Raw genomic sequence first — 24878 nt, forward strand, 5'->3', positions numbered from 1 at the left:
CTGTGCATTAACTCATTGGCTTTCCCCTGCCTGAGACATACTAAATGTACAACACAGGATTAGAGTCTGCTGCTGAGATAGACAGGAAACATTATTTAAGAATAGCATTTTGACCCTTCCAGGACTTCCCTGTGAGACAAAGGTCAAGTAGCTTACCACTAATGTGCTGACCATGGCAATTTAGTGGTGCATAACACTGACATGGGAAGAACTTGTCAAAATTAATCACCTTGACAAAAGGTGAGCACTGCCTTCATCAGTCCTTCATCATAATACTCTCTTCGGAGATGGTGCCATTAACCACCTTTAGGGCCCAGCAGTGAGCCCAGCTGATGAACCATGTTAAACCAATCTAACAAGAACAATTCTCAGCTTGGGCAAATTCTGCCTTACTTGGCTTGGCAGATGTTAAATTGATAGGACCAGGGGGAAATAGGAATGGGATAAGGAGTGTCTCAGGGGAGCTACAGGAAAACAGGGCAGCCCAAGCAGGGAACTCAGTAGCTTTTTGGGAGACATATACATTAACGGAAAGAGCTGTAGGGACAGTCATGTTTTCATTATGTTGTTTGTTTTTTTAACAAGCCATACAGTTGATTGATTTGACACCCTGTAGATTAACTTCTCATGCCTGTCTTTTGCTTGGAAACAGACACTTGTATTTATATCTCAGAGAAAACCAAATATTCCTTCTCTTCATTTGACAAGTCTGTTCACTCTCAGGGATGTTACTAGGTACACGGGGATAGACAAATCGAACAGACGAATCCCTGTCCATTGCTGTGCTACAGCACTAGTCAGTGGTGCTATTATAGTTACTTCACCTTCTGATTTTTTTCAATAGTTTGTTGTGGGTTTGTTTTTTTGGTTGCTTTTTTGGTTGCTTTTTCGTTTGGTTTGGGTTTTTTGTTGACCACTGCAGTTATTTTTGTCTTACAAGCAGTGTTTTACCCCTTGAAAGACACTGCAAAATTTCACCATGTGTTCTTTTCTGTCTGCAGCTAGACTAGCTCAAGACCTTGATATCTGAGGTTACCAACCTTACTGCTGAGCTGCTCACGATTCACTCAAAGTTCAGTGTAAGCAACTAAAGAGTAGATTGGGAGAAAAGGAACATGATATCAGGGGAGGAGGAGGCTACGGCCTTGCAGGCCAGTGGGAGTCGTTGGAAATGTACAATGTCAGCAGGCATGACAACCGTAAATCTTATACACAGCATGGACAGAGAAGAAAATTTGCAGATTAAATGTACATTTTTTTTCTGCCTTCCTCTATTCCTTCAATGACTTTCCCTACAAGACATCCCATTAAATCTTAAACATCAAAATTCTTCTAGGTTCCAGAAAAATTAGGTAAATAACACCAGAGTTCTAGGTCTAGGTTCTGATGTCAAACAGTTGTTAGGGGATTAAGTTTCCTGATACCACTGAAGTTAAATTATACTGATTTAATAAAAGCAGTGTTTTACCTGGGATATGAAAGTCTACTTCCAGCATGTACTAGAAACCCAGCTCTGCAGTGGTTAAGAGAAGCTTGTTTATTCTTTACTTGATTTGCAGATTTTATTTAGCTTTTATGGAAAAAAATTAGTCCATCCCACTTCATAACTTCATATACATTTATAATTTATGCTCTGTTGACTGACAGAAAAAGAATAAACATATTAAAATTTGATACCTGTCCTCCAAATGAAGGAAACATTTCACAACAGAATTTGCATTGTTTAGCTCTGATCATCTTCACATTTAGTTGTTATGGCTGTCTTAAATATTGCTTCTATTTCTTATCCAAGAATTGAGAATCGGGTTTGTGGCATCATTTTGAGGAAATGCTCTAAGTACTAAACCATAAATCCACTTCCTGTACTCATTCTGAACTTACTTTAAATGCTCATTGATGATTTAACCCAGAATATTAAGCTTTACCATTTGTTCCTACAAAACCTGCTGCCCTGCAGGGAAATCTCTGACAGTATTACTTATTACTTATTATTAAGAAGTCAGTTTTGCAAATACTGGATGTCAGTGTTTTCTTTCATATAATTTTATTTTTAGCCAAAAAAACCTTGCTTTTACAGTAAGACTATGATATTCAGAGAGTAAGGCATCAAAGTACAACTAAGTAGTGGATCAAATGTCTTGAACCCCAAGCCACAATTTGAAAAAAAAAAAAAATCAGTTAATTTTGCTTTTATGCAAATGCTATTTATCTTGCCTGTTGGCAGTTCAGACTTCATTCCATCCCAGAATGTCTGAGCACTGACATGAATGAAATTAAGTAACGTAATCATATATCTCTACCAAACTGCTTGCCTTCTTTGCATAATCCCATTTTTTTTCATTTGTATCCAAATGAATCTAAAGAATGTAAGGACAGTATGGTCAAAGTCACTGTATAAAGAAAATACATTAGCCCCAACACCAGAATTTAAAACATATTTTAAGAATGGAAAGCCTGGGAGAAACATATCCTACTTTGAAATATAAATAGCTCTGCTTCAAGTGTAGGATTAATCCTCCACCTAAACACTTACAGAAGCTCATGATATTCAGCCATTGCCACAAACCGCTTGTTTGAGGGACTTTCAGATCTAATCCTCTTGAACACAGATTTATTGCAGTATCTTCAGGGTATTGCCTTCCCCTTCCTGCCATTACACTCCTGTATTCTGCATTTGAATGTCTTTATTTTTAACTGATGTGCAAGCCATCACTTACTCTCTCCTTTGAGAGAGTACAACCACTAACAGGTCTGGGATTTTACTGTATTTATAATAAAAGATTTTATTTTTTCATCAAAATAACAATTACTATGATTGCATCTGGGTTTAGTTTATTTCCTTAAACAAGTTTTGTGATTATCCAGAGCATAATTCCATTAACAATTTTACACAGCTGAGCTCTATCATGAGGGAGAAAGAAATATTTGAAAAGCAGATTTATGAATTACAGGTAATGAACTTTCCTGGATCCTGAAGAACTCCTACTGCAATTACAAGCAGCTAGTTTCAAGGATCACTTACTGCTACCAGAAACCAATACTAGATGTTTATTAACTTTCTTCTCTATAATCCAAGCATTTACTTCCAGACCCCACCTGCAATTAGCAGTACAGTGTCTTAGTAGCCCACACATTAACTTTTGTTCTTGGGTTATATTAGAGATCAGAAATACCAAACGATGCAGTGTGCCAAAAACAGCACAAATAGTGAGAAGACAACACAGTTGTCAAAATTCATGTCCCGGGGAAAAATTATGTAGAGTATTTAAATTCCAGGTATGAACAATTGCATTATTTACTACCACATTCTCAATTTGCATTGATGCTATGAAAATAACTAATTGCTTTTACTTATGTAGCTTATGTAAAAACTGCAGTAGTCAGCAGTACAGATACACTGGCCATCAGGAAATAGCTGGCCACTTAAACACCATGGTTGTCACAAATGAGTGGTTAAGGTCACTCAAAGAAGCACCGTCAAATGTATTACCAAAAGCAGGTTTAATGTAAATTTATGAAAGTACAACTTCACAAAGTGCTGTGGAAAAGTTTACTGTATTACTTACTACATAGATGAAGCATGCAAAGGAAAGGTGGACTAGAATCAATTTAAAATGATTTACTCAGAAACAGGGGATGTATAAGGGTAAGGGTGGAGAAGAATCTCCCTGGAGAACATGGAGACCCTCCTGTCGAGTCACAAATTTCAGAGAGGGCCCCCTTGCTTTCTAAATTCCTGATAGAGTCTAAGTGAGGCTGAGTCCTATCTCAATCCCATATAGTTCAGTCTGAAGACTTTAGCTGCACTTAATAATTGACTATTTTAACATTTATAAAAGGATTCAGTAGAATTTGCTACAGTTAACACAGTGACTTAATTATAGATCCAAGAAGCAATATTAATATTAGACTTGCTATAGTGTGTTTCACACACACAAACACATACAGACACAAAGCTGTGTACACATAAATTTACTAAGGTATACCTGTTAAAAACTCCCCCGAGTTCAGTGAAATACTAAGGTCAAATGCCTTGTCATTTCTCAATGGGTGAGGCTTGAACCTTGAATGTGGGTGGAGTCCTTGTCCCACCATCAGGTTTCAGTGATGGTTCTGCCAGTATTGCAAATTTGAGAGTTGGTGAGCTCTGAACAGCTTCCCTCTCAGAGAGAGGTGCTGCTGCATCCCACTGCACTCCAGGAGAGCTCAAAGGGCCTCACTTAGAACAGCTGCTTATAGGGTCAAAAAATGCTTGTTTTTTTCCATCCTGGCTGTAATCCAAGTTGATAATAACTGGAGTTCTTAAAAAGTTCAGTAACATTGGTATTGTTTCACTCAGGCTACAATTCAGGTAAATAAGGTTCCAAGGCTGTCAGGGGATGGATGATTATCTCTCGTTCCCCTCCTTGGTCAGGGAACAGAAGTCCCTTGTATGGGCAGTGTCACCCCCACTTTAGCCAAGCAAGAGCTTCTGGCACGGTCAAGGTACAATTCACCACTCAACTCATTACTCAAAAGCCAAAGCTTAATGGGAGTTCCGGAAATCATAGAGCAGCCTGAGGATGGGGCAGGGGTGTGTTGCACCACTGCAGTGGTTTAGGAAACACTGTGTCAACTTCTACTTCTGTATATAAATAAATCTGCTTGATATAGGTGAACTAAATTACCATAGAAGCCAGTTTATTAATTGGGAACAAAACATTGCCCTGTGAAACCTTCATTAAAAAAGCATTTAACTGTGACTAATGTTAGTATATTGTTACATATGACCTTAAGCATTATTAAGCAGGCGGTTGACAAATTAGTGCTGCATGTCTTTTCAATGCCTGTCAGTAAGGTGTGGTTGGTACACGGCTAATCTAAATGAGGTCCTACCGCAGCTGAAGCCCTTGACCTTTTTTATGACAAATGTAAAACCCATTAAGACACATGCATTTCAATTTAATGTGACAAAAATCAGCCTGAGAAAAAGTATACGTATACCATTTTCATGGCACTTTACACAGTATTCCAGAATAGTTTCATGGATGGGTTCTCATTACAGCCATTTCTAGTCCTTATACTTAGATATGACAGGTGAATTTTGTAGTCTTAGGATATTTTGAAGTGTGTCACATAATAAAGCATGTGGCATTTTTTCCCCTTTTGATTCTGTCAGTTTGGTGACAGCAAGGATTATCACCCCAATACAGCATGTAAGTGTGCTTGACTTTCAGCACATCAAAAGTAAACCTCAAGATGTGTTCCTGTGGTGTTAATTAACATGGAACTGGAACAACAGAACCAAATCCACATCAAGAAAAGAGGTTATCTGCCTTCCTCTGGTAGAAATAGTTGGAGAGAGAGACCAATAAAATTACAAATCAAGTTTGCCCATTCACAGCTCCAAAAGTTTTGTAAGCATTTAAGAACCCATCTATCACCAAAAAAAGAAAAAACAAAAGGCAAATGTAGATGATAACTCCCTTTTGTGAGTTTGAAAACACCAATATGATTGTCTCTCTTAAAGGGACCTTTAAGAAATCTAAGATTTGACCCCTATCCTCACAAAGTCTCTTAACCTTCCTCTCACACGTCACAGGTTTATCAGCGAGTATTTGCTCAGATGCTCTGTAATTTATGGTAAACCAAAGGGAGAGGAATTGCTTTGCAAAAAGTCTTAGGCTATGGAGAATACCTTTAGAGACCAAGTATCAACTCACGTGCCCTCTAGAAGGAGCAAGGATCTGAAATATCCAGGCTGCAGTCACAGTTACTCTCAACATTTATGAAGTAGCCACCATACTATGTTATATTTCACAAGCGTTTGATGGCCTCATGCCACTATTATGAGGTGATGTTCAATTGTCATAGTTAATGATAAACTGATTATGAAACCATCAAGATAATGAATAAGATATCACCAGTATTTCCACAGAATGGATGAAAGTGCACATACCTATCAGACAAAATTAAAACAACAGTAAGTGACAATAAAATGAAAAAAGAAAGCTATCAGCAGTACAAGTTATAAATAAAACATTCACAAAACAATTTGAAGGTGTCTGAATTAAGAACATTAAAAATAAGATGCCCAAGTAGAAATATCACTGAATGTTCTTCCAAGCACTTTTTCACGTAAGGTTTTCAGTCAAAATCCTGCTCTACAATATTCAGCATATGCTCTGATGCTTTATACATTAACCAGTATATTGTGCTGTATAAATTATTTAATCATGCTTTATAAGCACTATGAAGCCTGTATGCCAGGAATTCATGTGCAGAACCATTCTACATTTAAACAAAGAGAAAAGCCACAATAGAAAGTCTTGCCATCTCAAATAAGTAAAATGTGTTTTCAAGTCTCATTATTTTTTTCACCCTCCTCTTACAGGATCACAACAACAGCTGCTTGCATGATGGACCTACGCAGATATCCTCTGGATGAACAAAACTGCACACTAGAAATTGAAAGTTGTAAGTTACTGGAGGGAGAGGGTTGGCCAAATGACAGCTGAGGACTGAAAGACATTGACAGGTTAGGCAAAACAGGAGCAAGTTGTTCAAATACTGTGTGTCCAGTGAGCTTGCACACTGAACATACCCAATGTATTTCTATAATACATAAGCCAAAATATGTTTCATTCACCATATTGGTTGATCCAAGATTGTAAGATGTCTTTCACAATCTCTTGTCAAGCAAAGGAGTTTATTTCTTTATGATTAGCTCCAAGGACAGCAACTGAATACTGTCCACCTTCAGTGTGTAATCACTGCAGAACCTGAACTAACTATTTCACCTCGGTGCATTCATCCCTAACATCAAGACTAACATCTGTCCCACATGGTTGTGGCAGGATTGATCAATTGCTTTCACCAAATCACTTGGAGGTTATGAGAGGAAACAACTTGATCCTTCAGGACCAAGGTTAACGAGAGCTTTGTCATTGTCTTCCATGAGCATGGGAACAAGGCGTGCATTTACAAAATTTTGTCATTAACATAGCCTCTATATCCTTTATGATATTAGCTTTTATGGAAATGCCTGCTAAAGGTTTTTGAAAAGAATCTTTATTCTGTTTTTGGTCAGACTGTCTGCTGCCACTGACCACAGAAGAATCTGTCTAAACAAACTGGTTGAGACTACTTAAAGTCCAAGGCAAAATAATGCTGCAGAATTATATTTAAATAATCTTCAAACAAAATAATGTTCATAGAATTTCCATTTTTCACAACTGTGCAACTGTTGCACTGCGTCAAGCAATCTTTCTCTTTTTTTGTAATAATACTTCCCTCTAAAGTATGAGCTTCTAGAAAGGATTAACAGATTTCCCCAAGTACAGTATTTTGTTTCAGTTTACTGAAGACAAAGAACAATTTTAGCATTTGATGGATAGTTTGAAGTTTTAAATAAACAGAGAAAAAAGCTGATCCATGATTAACAAAAATAATTTTCTTGCATTTATGTCATTAATAAAAGCAATGTTTTGATTGCTTGTAGCAAATCCCAATCAAGGAAATAAAATTTCTGAGCAGTCCAGTAAATACAGTTTTCATTCTGCAGAAATTCATTATATAAGATTTTGTTGTGGACTGAAAAGAAGTTAAAGTCTTCAGAATCTCATAGCATCAATTTTCAAGAGAATTCTATTAGTCTTCAGTTGCCTAGATTTGACAAATAAAAAAATTTTCACAGTGTCAAAACAATGGAATAATAGCATATAAAATGTTTAGTAGCATTGTAACACAAATAAAAAATTCTAAACCAAAGAGGACAAGGTAACTTTTGAGCCTTAGAAAATGTTGGGAAAGATTTCAGTTTATTCTGAACTGCAGAGATTTTAATCAATTGTGTATACATAAATGTAATATATCTCAACATATCTGAGGTGGCAGTTGTCAGGCACTGAAAAAAGCACACAGTCAGTCTAGAGCACTCGTGGGCTCACAAGAGCCCGGCACAAGAGGAGCTCTCAGCCCAATGTTTATAGTAATTTATAATTTCTACTTATTGCCTCCAGAAAAAAGACCTTATTTAAGGCATTGAAATGGCCAAATACCTTCAAAATTACTTTCCATACTGAAATATTTTGTTTCTTTGTAAGTGCATAATCAGTATCAGCCTTAATATAAGTCAGTGGAAGGGCAACTTTTAATTTAGACTTTACATTGTTTGGTAATAAACTCAAAATAGTTTCCCAAGAATTATTTGCTTTTCCTCCTTTTCCTGGGAAGTCTTTTTACAGTAATTTTATAAATTTTCTGCCAGGTTAAAAACAACAAACCTTTTATTCCACCAGCAAAAGATTTTAATCAAGTAAACATTCACAGTCTGCTTAATGATAATTATTTTTATTTGAGAGCCTTGTCTGAACACTTACCTGCTCATTTATTCCTTTAGAGATCCAAAAATGGTGGGTTTTTTTGTTTTGGTTTGGGGTTTTTTTATGTTCCTAGTGTTTTAGCATTGCATGCTGACATCTCAGAAAGAGAGGCAGGGAGACAGTTTTGTCAAGGTTCCCCATGAAACACCCCAATAGCTGCAGTGTAGAGTCTCCACAGTAGCTTGTTCTTTGTTCACCATTCAACTAGTTCAAGGAAATGTCTGGAAGGACATACTGGTTGTGCACCTTATTAAACCCCCTCAACAGACACAGTAGCATGGCAAGCTGGGCCAAGTTGGTGCTCATGTGATGAATATTTGTGTTAGACCAACATGCATTAACCTTCCCCATACAACTGCTTTCAGTTATCCTGTCTGTATCTCCACTGCCCTGAGCTGACTGAAGCACCACAAACCCACACCCCTGTGTATGAACACATATACAGGCATTTTCTTCTTGTTCCCAAGAAGCAGAGGCAGTAAGCAATTGTAGCTTCCTTTTCCAGTGCTGTCCATCACCCTACTGATCTCCCCAGTCACTTTCTGATAGTTCAAAACTCTGCCCGAGTGTCATAATGCACCACTTTACAGGAACTAAGAAGTTGCTTCTTAGGATATATGGTTGTCATTCCATCCTTGGACTTTGCAGCCCCCTGCATTTTTCATCAGAAACCAGTTTGCTGATTTGCTGTTGATGTTTGCTGCTGCTTAGCTCATCTTCTGGCTTAAAACTATCAAGGCATGCAGTGGATATATTTGGGGAATGAGTCACATATTGTTTTTCAAAATAATGTGCATAACACCTCTCCTCAGTAACTTTTCTACCTGATCAGCAGAGGAAATGGATATACACTGTACCACAGCAATGAAAATGGGTGATGATACTGAAGTTGCCTTCATACTGAATTCATACCTGTATTATTTGCTAGGAGGTAGTTGATTTGAAGTCTCCATCTCAATCATGACTGAAACTGATCAAAATACATAAGCCTTTATCAGCTAGCAGCCCGAATAACAAATCCAGATGGACACTTGACTGATATATACCTCTTTATTCACAAGATCTCACATAAATGAACCTTTTTAGGGATGAATGTTCAGTGAGAATTACTATCAGTGAGACCTCATCAAGAATCAAAATTAGGATCAGATGAAATAAGCAATTAAAATGCTAACACAATCAGGAATGAGAGAATACCATGTCAACCATGTGGCCAGTCATACCTCCCCAAAAGAAAATTGCTTTTCTAACCTTTTGAACACCTGTATAAATAATTCATGTCTCCAGAGATACGTATGTTGATATGTTAATACTTGTTGAGATGATCACAAACTGCCAACAGGTCAAAAATGGAGAGTGAATTACTTCTCATGAGTATTTAGGTCAGTTCTACTATCAACTGAATGATTTTCCAAAAGCACAGGCAGGCTTACCTCCTACCAAAAGCCCACAGGTAGTATATGCATCAGGGGCACTGGCATCTTTGACAATTCTCCACCTAAAATATAACTTCTATTGCACCACAGCTCTGCTCCTCTGCACCTCTAAAACTCTTGAAAATTATTGATCATATTTGGAAGAACAGAATTCTGAAAGGCAGGCTGACTGATTCTTTCTTAGGCATTTGAGTACAAGTAAGCCAGTTGTCCTGAGTACTCTTAGAGTACTTAGAATTACCCACTAATCCACTTGAAAGTTAAGAGAGACTGATCAAAGAGGTGATAATCATGACACTGCTTCTCTGCTCATGCCACGTGTTAGGTGTGTGGTGTTTCCTTCTGTGACAGAACTGGTTTATGAGAGTTCCACCCTTAAGCTCTCCTTCCAGCTCCTGCATCACTCTTCAGCTATTAAGCTTTCTATTGTGCCAGTATACAAATGTTCACAGAACTAGGATAAACATAAAACTGTTAACATTTTTTTTATATAAAAAAATATCCCTTTGGTAGAAAGGCTTATCCACCTCAGGTTTGGGAGATACAGGAATTAAATAAACCCCAGGGTAGAACTGTTCCTTAAATAAAAGGGCCAGGGAAGGTGGTGCTGTAAATCACTAAGCAATTCTGGAACAGCCTGTGTAATGGCAAGCACCATTTCTCACCACTAGACAGATACTGTGCACTATGGGCACTGACAAACCATTTTCAAAGCACTGAAAAGTAGTTTTGTTCATTTTTATAGTGTGTACAGTTATATGGCTTAACCCATGTGGCACCTAGCTTCCAGAGCAGTACTGCTGCACTGTGAGAGCTGCAGGAGGATTTCCTTCATTCCTAAAGGATGACAGGCAGGTGGCTTCTGAGTGAGTCCTTTTTCTGTCCCAGGGTGCTTCCCTACCTCTGAAACAAGCAAGCTGGAGACACATTTTTTTCTCCAAAATCTGAGTGCTCCCAGTGCATCCACAACAGCTCTGCAGCAGTGCTGAAGCAATGCTGAAGTACACACAACCTGGCCCTCTTTTGAGTTTCCATGTGTTTTTAAGGCTGACCTACTCATGCTGCAGAAGGAGCATGTTCCAGAGGAACCAAGAAGTCCCACAAATTAATTGCTCAAAGAATAGATGGACATCGCACTATTTGCAAGCAGAATCTAAAATGCTAAGCATTGTTCCTTAATAATACTTACCAGTGAGTAATTTCAGGCACTTCAAATAGCAGCAAAAATAAATGTGTGGCACAGGAATGGAAAAGAGCACAAGTAATCAAACACTGCCCTATTATCAAACCTCCCCAGCAGTACAGCAAAGGCATGGATAATGCATGCCTATATTGAGCCAGCAGATTATTTTCATTAAAAATTGCATTTCCAGCTTTCCTGAAACTATCTTACAGGACTGTAGAAGCCATGTATGCACAGCTGTCAACCAGAGAAATGTATACATTTAGGAGGAGAGCATTTTGGCTGCATATGTTCCTTCACACACATTTTTCACAGCTTTACTCAAGCAGTTCACCTTATTCCAAATTCTGCAGTGGCAGATGGGGAGACCATATCAGACATTTTACACCTGTTCCAGTGCCTAATACCATGATGGCCACTGGAAACTGCTGTGTGCAAAATCAAGGGATTTTATAACTGGAACTGCTTCATCAGCAGAGCTGGGATCTGTAACAATCCATTTCTCACAGATTAGCATATACTGGGAAAGAGGAGACTTAATACTTGGCTGGAGGTTACACAGACTGCTTGGCACTCTCACATGAGTTCTGATGGATGTCAGCTTGTCAATTTAAGATGTTAAATCCCCCAGCTGTTAATTCTGCTGTACCAGGTAGCCTCTGGCAAGGGCTCCGATTGCTATGGCAGTTCAGAACCAAGTGCCTTGGCACAAGTCCACTGTCCCTGGCAGCAGCTAAGACAGGCTCTGCACTGGCATGGGTGAGATACAGACACAGATCTCAGCTGATAAAGGAGCAGACAGAAGTAGGAGGCAAACAACCAGGAACAGTAGCATGAAACTGCTACAACTGTATTGCCCAGAGCTTGTCTGTCAGGGTTCTGACTGCACACAGCTGCCCCACTCTGGCATCCCTCCTTACGAACCATCACACTACCTATAATACAGGTACTGTTATTACTCTAATACTCTTTGTCCCTCTGAGGGCATCAGTATCACAATCACGGCGTGACCTTGTGGACTAAGCTTACACCTGGCTTACACTCATAAATTAATGGTGTGCAAATGGCATCACTGACAATAAATTAAATCCCCACTTAGGGTTTTACTTACAGCATCTCCCAGACTTCAGTGAAATATGTTTCACTGTCACAGGAGAGGGAGGGTCAGGCTTGGTCTCCAATTTGGCAAAGTTATTTACTTACTGGCAAGCTACTATGTGTTTTACAACAGATCTGGGCAGATTATCAGAACTGTCCTTTTGGTCTCACAAATCTGTGTCTCTATGACAACTGGAAAGCTGCAGCATGATTCAGGGTTCAACACTGCAACACTGACCCATGCATTAGCCTTGTCAGCAGCACTCTTGGAAACCACTTGTGTGAGTGAACTGAACAAGCTCACAGAAACCTGAACAGATGCAGCTGGGGAAAAAAGGAAGATTTATTTAGTTGGATACAGTATAAAAAATGGTAATCCTGCCTTGATTCAACCATTTTTTTGGCTGTCCCTTCTTCATATAGAAGTAGATCTAACACTAAATATATGCAATGCTTCAATGAAAGCACAACCAACTTAGAGTGATATTACAGTAAATCAATAAAATACTCCACTCAAACCTCTACATAGTTTGTTGTCAGAAAAAAAACAACAACTGTGTTCATACCTAAACATTCATTATCACCTCTGTTGGCACAGAGCCATCTGACAGAATGAGGTTTGAACAGATTTATCACAGCTCCCTGCTTGAGACAAGATTGCATTGATCCAGGGTATGATTGCATTTAAACTACCAAGGGTGTAAGAACCTACACCTCAGACAAATAGGGATATGTTTTCAGAGATTAAAAACTTCCTAAATCCAAGATTTCCTATGAAGCTCTTCCTTTGCCTGTCTGCAGGCACTAGATATCTAGTAATTTATTCATACCTGGTAATAAATATTCACTAATGAATATCACTGTTCTGGTACCTGAGGCTGCAAGATCTTTGAGCTGGATCCACTTATGTATTTTCCCTAAAGTATCCAAAACCACTAAAAGGGCATCTGGTCTCATCCTGCTTCTCCTCACCAAGCATATCAAATTGCTTCCACAGAAGGCATAATTTCTCCCTTCTCAATTGAGCTTATTCCTCAGAGTATTTTGAAAGCCGATTGCTTCTTCCCAATTAAAAAAAAGAAAAAAAAAAAAGGCTGGAAGGATGACCAACTCAATGCCTTTTTTAAGAACTTCCATTTTTGATGTTCCTAATGAGGGTAGCTCTCCCCCCCACAGTTGCTTAGCTTTTGCCACATCTGTAAATGAAGAGCTTCTCTCACTCATCCCCTGTCAGACTGCCCCTGCTCTCCCATGAGATCTGTCAGCCAGAAACCCGTGTTCTTGCATGTGTTACTTCCCATGGGCCCTGCAAACCCTGGGGAGAAAAACTCATTTTCTCCACTTGTCTCTGCTTATTACAGCATAGCACTGGGAATAAAAGCTCTCTTCTGCTTCTGGCCAATTCTTTTAGCTGTTCTAAAATACATACTCAGCCTTAAATTTCTTTCAAACTTGGTGGACTATGGCAAGAGAGAGAGGTATGAGTTTCAAAACTCGGATCACTCAAACAGTGCATCTTTCTGAGATTATTAACTGTCTGAATGCGAAAGGCAGAAGGGTTCCAGCCTGTCCATCTTGACTTAATCTTCCACTTCTAATGATAGGATGTTCTCAGCACCTCATCCCATTCACAGTGTTCGCAATTCACCAGTGTGCAGGTGAGTCTCCATCCATATCTGCTGTACTCCCATTGCTGCCTGTGCTATGACATGCACAAAATGCTTTATTTCACAAAGACTTTTCTGTGGATCAAATGCCAGATTCAAGTGACTAGCTCCCACAAAGCCTAGCAGAAGAATAGTTAATAGCAGAAAATAGAGAAGCACAATTTATTACAACACACTCATAAAACAAGCAAGACATGGGAAACATCCCAGGAAGAGCAGGAATGGAGATCAGCACAAAAGGCTGCAGAATTTACCCCATGTACCGCCATTTGGGACAGCAAAGTGACTCCTCTCTGGGCAACGTATTTTGCCACTTGAAACTCACTTTAATAATTTCTTAAGACATTCCGATAATACATCCTAGGTTACTCGATATACCCTGTGCAGAACACCCACATGGAGTTCATATCATTGCAAATGCACTCTCAGAAGGATCAACTGTGGACACTCTGCATGTACTCAACATTCGACATTAACTTTTGACTTTCCATCCTTCTGAGCTGCAGAGAACATGCTGGTAGAAAAACAGGAGAGGTTTTAAAGTTACTGCATGAGCATTCACAGCAGCAGATTTAAGCATCACAGGAACAGAAAGACTAACACAGTGCTGTGAAGCTGAGCAAGTTGTTTTTTAGAGACTCTGAGAGGCAAATTCACAAATAACTTGTTGATATTGAAACTGAGAAATTAGCCAAATAGGACTGCATGCTTGCTTTTTTTTCCCCATCAAAATTTAAAATGTATTTTTGGCTCAGTTTAAGCTATTCCTTACCACTCATTTCTTAAGTGAGTCACTAAGCTAAAATAATTCATTCTTCACAGCATACTAGCGTTAAGCCACAGCGACTGCTCTGTTTCCACACTTTGGGAAGATTTCTTTCCCCAGAGGATTATAAATCAGTTATGTTGCTTTCACAATGTATTTTTACACTGCACAGAATGCTGATAGTACAGTCTATAAGACTTTCCCTTTTCATTTTCAAAAAATGGATAGCTTGTCCTTCTATGGATGCATAGATTTTAATAGCAAATATTTTACATTCGATTATTCCAGTACATGAACATATGAAAGTAGTCAAGTCTGGTATATCTTCAGCAGTTTTCTATTTCACAGAGGAATGCAGTTATTTTCACCAACTGCTCCTCTCATTTAATGCCATCTCAGTAGCCCCAGAGGTATAAATACAGGACCCAGGCTGTCCCCTGCTGACCAAAGAGGGCACAAAAGCTGGAGCCAAGTCACTTCTCAGCACAGTCTCATCAAATCTCAGTCTTCAGCCTCTGGCAGCCCCCAGGCCAGGGGAACAGCAAAAGGGAAAACTGGGCTTCTTTTTTTTAAAAAATAGGGATTCACTAAGGTGAGGGGCTGATTTCTCCAGAAGCAACTGTGCTCTTAGATGAGTCTCTATTTCTGCAGTCAGAGCCAAAGGAAAAATAATCTCTCCACCTGCTCATATCATAGTCTTGAAAGAGCTGGCACACTGTGCTTTGAGATAATGCAATTGTCCTAGAATGTTACAGCCATAAGTATAGTTTATGTATTTCCTTGTCTTCTGCCAAGACATGAATTGCTGTATAAAAGAGGACTGGTGCTCATGGATTCACTTCAATTTGTGAAAATGAAGCCTTGCCCCACATGCACCAGAGTTTACAGATATTATAAATCTTGAGAAATTATCTGCTCAGTGCCCATCCAGTCTATGTCTTGACCTATACCTATGGTTCCTTGATGCTGCAGTAATACAAATAACAAAACACAGTGACTCAAATCTCAATGTGGGAAGATGACTTACCTGACCAGGGACAGCATTAATATGAAATAGTTTCATTAAGTGGGCAGTATACTCACGGCAAGTCCTTCAGCCCTCGGGAAACCACTCTGCAGAATGGAGAACAGAACTGAGCCCTTCAGATAAAATTCTTAATGCTTTCTCCATTAGCTTTCTCCTGCCACTTCTAGAAGCTCTATTTATTTGTTTATTCACCTTCCTCATAAACTTATAGCAACAAACACTAAGTGCAAGAGTAGGCTGTACAAAGACACACAGGTTGTTAGAGCAAACCACAGTATGGGAAACTTCAAGAAAACATAGAGCATTTCAGTTGTGTTTGAAGACTTCATTCATACTGATGCAATCTCTCATTGAATTAATCTCTTCTGATGGTTGGCAGCCCTCAATTCATCAGGAATTCAATCTTCATAGAAACAGCAGGACCAGGTTTTGTAGACTGCCAGGTCGGATCTCCCTGGCCATGTAGGAAACATCTGTGCAGAGAGATGCATGTTTGTCTCCCTCAGTCTGTCAAATACATGTTCCCATTTGAGCGCAAGCCTTATTTGTAAAAGGGACAACTGTCCATCAGCATGTAGATGGAAACTGAATTAGACAATGATTCATTTCACATGAGGCACTGGATGCCGGGATCAGGGCTGCATAGCCATAGTGCTGATGTCCAGGGAAAATGGAAAGGCTGCATGGTAATTCTTACAGATCTGAACTACTGAAGTAGCACCTAAAGTCTTGCAATCTGTTCCTGATGGTGTTCCTGCAATTTTGGCTAATAATCTCAGTGACTTAACTCAGAATATATGGCCAATCTCCTCTCATCTCTAACCCTCATGTGGCCAACTTCCTCCATTTTTATTCATTTGTATTCTATAAGTGTCTGTGTAAGTACAAATACAAGCTGGGTAGAGAACAGCTTGAGAGCAGCCCTGAGGAGAAGGACTTAGGGGCTTTGGTTGATGAGAAGCTCAACATGACTCAGCAATGGGCACTCCCAGCACAGGAAAGCAACCACATTCTGGGCTGCGTCAAAAGCAGTGTGACCAGCAGGTCGAGGAAGGTGATTCTCCCCCTCTACTCCACTTTTGTGAGATCCACCCTGGAATCCTGTGTCCAGCTCTGGGGCCTCCAACATAAGAAGGATGTTGACCAGCTGGAGTGAGTCCAGAGGAGGCCACCAAGCTGAATCAGAGGGAGAGAACACCTCTCTCATGAAGACAGGCTGAGAGAACTGGAGCTGTTCCGCCTGGAGAAGAGAAGGCTCAGGGAGACTTTACAGCACCTTCCAGTACCTGAAGGGAGCCTACAAGAGTGTTGGTGAGGGACTTTCTGCAAGGGCATATGGTGACAGGACAAGGTGAAATGGCTTCAAACTGAAAGAGGGTATGTTTAGGTTGGATATTAGGAAGAAATTCTTTACTGTGAAGGTGGTGAGGCACTGGAATGGGTTGACCAGAGAAGTTGTGGATGCCCCATCCCTGGAAGTGTCCAAGCTCATCCTGGTTGGATGGAGCTTTGAGAAACCTGGTCTAGTGAAAGGTGTCCCTGCCCTTGGGAGGGTTGGGCAGGGTTGAGAGAGGAACTAGATGACCTTTAATCTCCCTTCCAACTCAAATCTTGTGTGGCTCTATGGAGAGCTCTTCCTGAGAAAACAAACTTTATTTGACTTTTTACCATTTCTAATCCAAACCAAGCAGACCATGACAGCCTTATTTGTATTCACATTTAGTGTCCAAGCAACAGAACCTGTAATTCAAATGTTTCACACACTTACTGTGGCCAGGAATATGTATCAACTAGATTAGGCACACAGAAAACTATTCAGCATCTTTTGATTATAAGACTTTGGATCTTCCCCCTCCATGGAGCACCTGCCTCTCCATTACACCTTGTATTAGCCCACTAATGAATGTGTGCTGCATATCTGCCTCCCTCCACACAAAACTGCAGATACCAAGCAGACTTTGTACATCAACCACCTAAAAAGGCTTTTCATTGACTTCAGCCTATACTTTTAACCACAAAAATATCCTACTCATTCTTCAGTGCTTAGGGGAAACTGGCAACCATAGCAATATCTCAGATACCTTGATGTCCAAGAAGGGATTCATCTTCTTGGTGCAGGACTGCACTCTGCTCCTGAACTCAGTCTGTTCATTGCCCAAGGGAACATGGTACTTTTCAGGCAAGAATTTCTCCCCAGCAAAGTATATCAATTCAGTACTGTGTAACTATTTTGGGAAAATATGTACACAGAAAATGTGGAGTTTGTGTACAATACATGTGCATTGCAAAATATACTTTCTAAAATGAGTCAATATTTCATTTTCAAAAGTTAAGTTAGTTGGTATTTTTATTTGAAATTAATGTTGTTTAGAAATGTTTTTTTTCCTCTCAATTATTCTTAATTTTGTCTGTATGAAAATTTTAGTGTAGCTCAGTATAACTTTAAATCTTTCTACAATTGTTCATGATTTTAAAATTCAGCTACTTGCAGAGTCAGAGAAGCGAGTGAGCCTATATTGTGGGTTAACCCCAGCTGGCAACTAAGTACCAAACAGCCACTTGCTCAATTTCCCACTTCCTTGGTGGGGAGAAGAATCAGAAAAGAAAGGGAAAACCACCATGAAAACTTCATTCTTGTTATTTATCTAAAAAACCCAAGTACAGGGGTCTCATACTTGCCTCCATATTTTCCTATCTGGAAAATTTACACACCTGAATTAAGCATCAAAAATTTTAAAAGGTTTTCATCATCTCAGACAGAAACACAATTTTGCATAGAAATATGAGGTGTACTCATATAAGACACACTGGCATAAGTAAGAAATACAAAATGTCCTGATTAATCTCCAGTCTGAATCCTGTGGAAAGCAGAGACCCTACTGTCTTAAAGAAGAGCAGGTTTTGACCTGACACACTACGGCACCAAGCAGATGGACCTGGATTTCAAATGCCTTTTTCACCAAGTACAACAGCTTTATCTAAAATTGGGTGAGTCTGCCTGGCAACAAAATGAGAGCACTTAGAAGTAGATCTTAATTAGTCAAATGAAATAAGTACTCAAGGGCAAGATGTGTTTACAATACGAGCAGACAAAACTGTGTACCATGCAATATTGACTGAACTAAATTAATTGAATGCTAAGCAGCTGGACCTCTGCTGCTAATGTTTACATAATGTGCTTATAAATAGTGTTGTTCCCTTTTTAACTTTGTAAAGCTACTCAAGTCAGAAAAAAACTTCCAGGGTTATGGCTCAGACAAGGATAGTCAGCTGTTGGACAGCAGCTCAGATGAGAGAGAAAGAGGAAGAAATTGGGGGGTGAAAAGAGTAATTTGCATCGGACTTATAAACTGCAAATAAAATGTGCTCCTGACAGCACTGCAAGTAAATTACCTTTGTCAGGTTCATATGAAGGTGTGGAAGTCCTTTGACTTAGAAAACAAGGTGAAGGACTGCAACACTGGGCTTCCAGGAGAGGTCAGGTCTCTCCCAACATGTTGATGTCTCTCATCCTTATTCTGGCACTCCCAGCACTGCTGCCAGGACTGGATTAGAAACAATTTGTTATCTGCATTTTGCTTCTCCCAAAAATGAGGCTTCCCTCCCTCCCCCCTTTTCAAACAGGGGGGAATGAAGGGTAAAAGATAAAAAGAAAAAGGTGGGGAAAAGCAAGCACTGACTTCTGACACCTACTACTGGAAAGAAACAAACCCTCTCTTGCCAGTTCCAAGCTCTCAAGGACAGTCTGATACCAACAGCAAATGAACACAATGCCAGGCAAGGAGAATATTGGGGTTACCTCCTCATACATAGCTGCTGGCCTAATCAGTATTGACTAGCCCTCAGACAGGAACATGACTGTGTGACATCAGAACTTTGGTGGTTTCAGCCCCACAAGAGAAGAGGACCCAGGCAAAGAAGTGAGACACATGGAAGCAATTAAACAGAGATGCTCAAGATATGTAATTACCAAAGTAACTGACATGACATTTTAAAACTTCATGCTTCAGAGTCACTCTACACAAGTATCTAGTCTAGTCAGGAACACATACTGCACACCTGCTTTACTAAAAAAAATTTAAAAGAAATATATAATTGTTGCAAATATTTAGACAACAGGTCATCAAAATGTCCCAAGTCCAAAGTTAAATCACCAGCGCTGCTCACTGAACATTTGCATATAAGAAATTTCTGAGTTTTCAGTGACATTTTAGCCACTTAGTTACTATGGGCAGGTTGCACAAAATGTGTGGGCATGAACAAGGCTTCCTAATCACAGTTTGATTTACAGGAATTACATGGAGATATGTAGAATCAGAGGCCCTCAACATCAGGCTAAAAATCATCACTCCACTGATGAAAGAAAAGTGTTGTAAAGATGAAAGTAATGCAGTGGACAAATCAGGCTGCAGTGGAACATGTGAGGCCCTTAACTGGTATAGTGTCTCAGATCAAATGTCTATCTCACCTATCGTCTTGTTTCTGAGAGTGGCCACCAGTACATGGCAGTGAAGCTACAATAGAACATAGGATATACATGCTGGTATTACCCCACTAAACATCTCCAGTAAGTGTTTTGCACATTGCTATATTAAGCCAGAAATAGTACCATTGTATTTAATAATCTGGATAGATTTTTATTCTGTGACTGTTTGATAGCTTCTGAACAAGTTTAAACTTCTGACACTCGTGCCAATGAGTGAACATAGTGAGTTCTGCAGGTTATCTGTGTGCTATATTTCACTTTATGTCTGTCAAACTAACCACTAGAAATATGATTTGTTGCTTTCTTGGTGTGGAAGTCTGATGGATTGTAAATATATCATGTGCTCTTCAAGCTCACATGCTAACTTAGGATCAAACAGACTTTTATCGTAACATTCCCTCAACCACCTTGCCTCCAGGCTAAAGAATAATGACTCAGACAGTCCTTTCTTCAATAGGAGCAAGTCTGTTCCTTATCGTTGCCATGGCCTTTCTTTCTAATCAACTTAGCGTGCAATTTTGGGTAAAGAAAGAAAACTGTATATAGTAGTCAAGAAATAGCACAATGTGAATTGGAACTTATATGGAAATGCAAACAACAAATTTTGCATTTGCTTTCCTTTCCTAATAATTCCTTCATTTGTTTTTTTTATAACTACTGGGAATTAAATGCTTACTAGTAAAGAGGACAGAAAATAAAAATAGCAGCATGCCTTACAGGAAGTACTCTTGCACAGGAAAGACATACTAAATAAAACATACTAATGTGCATTTCTGATTGTGCATTGCATTATATTTATTTTGGGCTCAGTAGGTCCTTTGACATCACTGGTATAATCCAGTAGAAGGAGCCAAATTAACTGGTAAGGCATTTTCAGTACAAGTTTGACTACTTATCCAGAGTCCTTCAGTGTTTCCCTCTATTGAGTCTCTACTGAGACTACAGTGATTCAGAGAAGTCCTGCTGTGTCAGCCATTAAAGAGATATTCAGCTAAACCAAACAATTTCTCTCCCGAAGGACTTTGAGGCTTTTATCAAGTCTCATTGGCAAATGAGATTCAAAAAGTTAGAGGGGTAAAAATGATAAGAAGTAACAATGAACCAATACTAAAAGTATTTGCAAATTAAGGCACGGTTCACTCTCTGAACTAGATTAGGATGTTGCAAGAGTAACTTTGTCCCGTAATAACATTTATTTTGTGTTTCTAATGGACAGGAAGTGATGTCTCCAACTGGGATGGAACAGAGTGCCCCATACATAAAATTTATTTTTATTTGAGAAACCTTCTTAAATAACTGAAAATGTGTAGTACTCCAGCAGCCTAGCCAAGTTTCCATTTGGGTCAGTGTTCCTAAGGCTAAATTCTGACTCATATACCCAGTTACAATCTGCCATCTGCCTATAGAAAATACTTCTCAGGGGAAAAAAAGGTAACTTAAAGAGGCAAATACACAACTCAAACACAGGTGGCAGGGAGTCTCTTCAAGCAATTCTTTCACCTTAATGTTAACTAGTTACATGGATTTCCAAAACACATCTTCCAGACCTGTGATGCCCCATTCACATGTTAGGTTTAAGCTGAAATGGTACAATACATTTACCACTGCATGCACCACCTCAATGATGTGTGGGACAAATGCATTATCTTCCTGTTTGAATACAGTCATAGGAATAATAATATGAAAAATATAAGAATACATTTAGCAACAACGACTAAGATGTTACAAAAGGCGTGATCCAGGAGGGATGGAAGAGGGTTGGTTTCCGGCCTCATGTGCTTGCATAGGGCCAAAAGATTTGGGTCACACACAGTTGATGTAGTCTTTTGAAAACCCCTATTTAGACAGATCCTAAGGATGAAACCCTGCTTCTGGGTGTTTCAGAGCTGCCTACGCTGGAGAATCAGAAGAAAAAAGGGAAATCTCTGTTGAATTGGTAAAGATAGTGGAACCATGACTTTTATTTTTAAAGTAACACAGATCCTTATTTATCCCAGAGGTATTTAAGATGGTAGGTGCTGCAGTGGAAAATAAAACAGCCTGGTGGCACTCAATACACTGTTAACCTCGGCTGTATCATAATGTCAGCAACATTTCCAAAATATTTTTTCTGTGAACAGCAAGATTTATACATAACCTATTTCTTGCTCTGTGTGTATCTAGACCCTTTTTAGATCTGTGGTACCTCTGACCAAGTGTTCTCACTTAAACTCTCAGCTGCTGCTCTAGAAGTTTTAAAAAAAAAAAAAAAAAAGTGTTGACACATCAAGGGCCGTATTTTCATTTCTGGGCAATATTTTCTAGTAAGCAGAAGTTTCATATCTTGAGCTGGGCAATGAAATATTTTCAGCGGTTTTAAAGATGGAAAATAATCTCGCACACAGAGGCTTAAACAGATCAAATATTTTTCATGGGGCATTTATTAATTAAAACAAAAAAACAAAACAAAACAAAACAACCCCAACCACCGTCCCTGCCGTGGAGCGCGGGCGCCCCCTGTAGCCCGGCGGGCGCGGTGCGGGGCCGGCCCCAGGCTGTGTCAGCGCCGCGCTCTCGCACCCCGCGGAAACCGCGCCGGGCTGCGGTGAGACAGAGCTGCGACTGCTCCTCGGCAGCTGTGGAGAGCGTAATTGAAATGTTTCAGGTTCTGACTGATGTCTGACTCTCCTGAAATTTGTGTTGGCACATCCTTGTCCGGTTGCGGGTGCTGCTCTCTCTCTGTGTCACAAAAGCGGAGGCATCCCTCTAAATCAGTGACATGGATACATGCGCAGAGGGAAAAGGATTACATGGAAAAAGAGCTGCCGAGGGAGTACCTGGGCAGTACAGATAAGTTCAGTGAACAAATCAGCATTTACACTGGCCAAACACATTTTGCACAGGCAAAACACACTTTTCCTATCACTGAAATAGCTTTTCTTACATTGTAAATGACAAGTATTTGCTGCCGAAAATGAGGGTTTGTCATTGCCCGCCAGCCAGAAGTCAGTGCTGCTCCACACTTGAAGGTTTCTTAATTTACACCACTACAGCTCCTCTCTTAAAGGCACTGTCCGCTTCAAAAGGAAGGAGTGATCTGTTCTCTGCTACTCTGTTCAGAGCTGAGATCGATTGCTGTCTTTAAACTGCAGCCAACTGTCTTCCTCTCAAGTTTGCTAGTTTGGAAAGAAAATAACCATGTCAACGCCTATGGAACATGAGGGCCTCCAAGCCCTGCACCTGTGAGTCACTGTCAGCCAGGAATGCAATGCCTCTCACACACCTACATAATGTGCAAAACACATAATGAAGGGCATCACCCAGCAACAGTCCTATCACGTCAGAGAATGGACTGCCCAGGGAAAGTTTACACCTTCTTAGTGTCTAGCAGAGTTATTACAATGACTGCCATAGAAATAATTAATGTACTGAGGTTTGCTCGACATAAAACCACAGGAAGATGTTCCTGCTCAATTACTCTTCTAAAAAGAGAGCTAACAAATGTGAATGCTCCTGATCGAAAAACATCACCATACCTTTCTCATAATTTCCTTCAGCTTCAAATGAGAAAATTCAAGGAAGAAATCAGTATATTTAGAAACAGCAGTAGCTTACATTAGATCCATTGTTTGATGTATTTAGAAGTCTCTTTGAAATTTGTAAAGCTTAAAAACATGGCCTGCCATGGCCAAGTAGTGATGGCTTGTCATGAGCTCATATCTTCCATGCAATGTTTTTCAAATAACTTCATAACCTACTACTTTTACTTTTCATTTAGTAGCCAAAGTCATAGAAACCCTTCTAAGACTAGTGAAAAGCACATTTGTCTACATTACAAAACTTACATAATTTCTTTTTGTTAAGATCCATCACCATACAGTGTACCAATAACATGGTGCAATCCTTTCGTAGGAGGTTGTGCTTTTTTCTTTTTGAAATCTGACCTGTGATATCCCAGGTGTTTATTTGGTACCACTGTGGGGTTTAACAACTATATCTACAATAATTCACCTTTGGGGAAGGGAATTTTAGCTGCAATTAAATGCCCAAACTATTCCCTCTTTCATCAAAAAGTCAGAGGAACTTCAGAGGACGGCAGAGGCTGCCTGTAGAGGCTGCATATTAAGTCGGGAGTTGCTGAGGACTGGAGATGGCTCCCTTCTCTGCCCTGAGTCCCAGCACTAAGTGGCACAATGGGAGCAGATTTGAAGGGTAGGGTGTGAAATGGGTCTTAGGTGATGATGGTACAGAAGAATCAGGGTCATCATTTTCTTCCAGACTCTGAGGCAGAATTCAGGACTCTCACACCTAAACCTTCACCTGTGACTTTAAAGCAAGTAACTGTGCAACATCTAAGTAGTGATGTTATTTTTGTTCTTTATTCTACTCCCTGAAGACAAAGGATGCCTATTACCTCAGGTAGAGGATATCTGTGTAGTACCAAGCCTACGCATACCTTTTCAGTATGACACGACAGTTCCAATTTCCTCTTCTTGGCACCATCTTTTCTAAAAAGGGAAATCATTCAAGAAAATTTTTTTTATAATACAGACTTGCAAGAAAATGAAGTCAACACTTCTTTGCCAGCCTTGATCTTGGCCTTTTAAACAGTCTTAGCAGTCTTCATTCCCTCTTTCAATCATTCTGTATCACACCCTACATTTGGTCCATGTCAGTCCTGTGGTTTGTGTACAAAGCCTTTAAAGCAGCTATGGAAGGCCCACTCCTAAGGAGCAACTTTGGCCTTTTGCAGTGGAAAGGAATGAAAACCAGCCATACAGCACTCTATGTCACAGCCTTGAGATGGTTCATCTAAAAAAAAATTAGCATAAGTAATGGAAATCACCATTTTAAGCTAACAGTAGTGATCCAT

At 39.6% G+C, this 24878-nt stretch overlaps 1 protein-coding gene across 11 annotated transcripts in view; it reads left to right on the forward strand.

The window, feature by feature from the left end:
* Positions 1-24878, forward strand: part of GABRB1 (gamma-aminobutyric acid type A receptor subunit beta1) — a 122716-nt gene that overhangs the window by 86329 nt on the left and 11509 nt on the right. For all 11 annotated transcript variants that reach the window (XR_007631755.1, XR_007631754.1, XR_007631756.1 and 8 more), the window contains one exon: positions 6374-6456. Coding sequence is in view for 5 of the 11 variants with exons in the window: in XM_050337567.1 (XP_050193524.1) it covers positions 6374-6456 (83 nt within the window). In the remaining 6 variants the exon portion in view is untranslated. The remainder of the gene's footprint in view (positions 1-6373; positions 6457-24878) is intronic.

The sequence above is a fragment of the Myiozetetes cayanensis genome, unplaced genomic scaffold (assembly GCF_022539395.1).
Source record: "Myiozetetes cayanensis isolate MyiCay16 unplaced genomic scaffold, myiCay2020 scf7, whole genome shotgun sequence".
Lineage (NCBI taxonomy): Eukaryota > Metazoa > Chordata > Aves > Passeriformes > Tyrannidae > Myiozetetes > Myiozetetes cayanensis.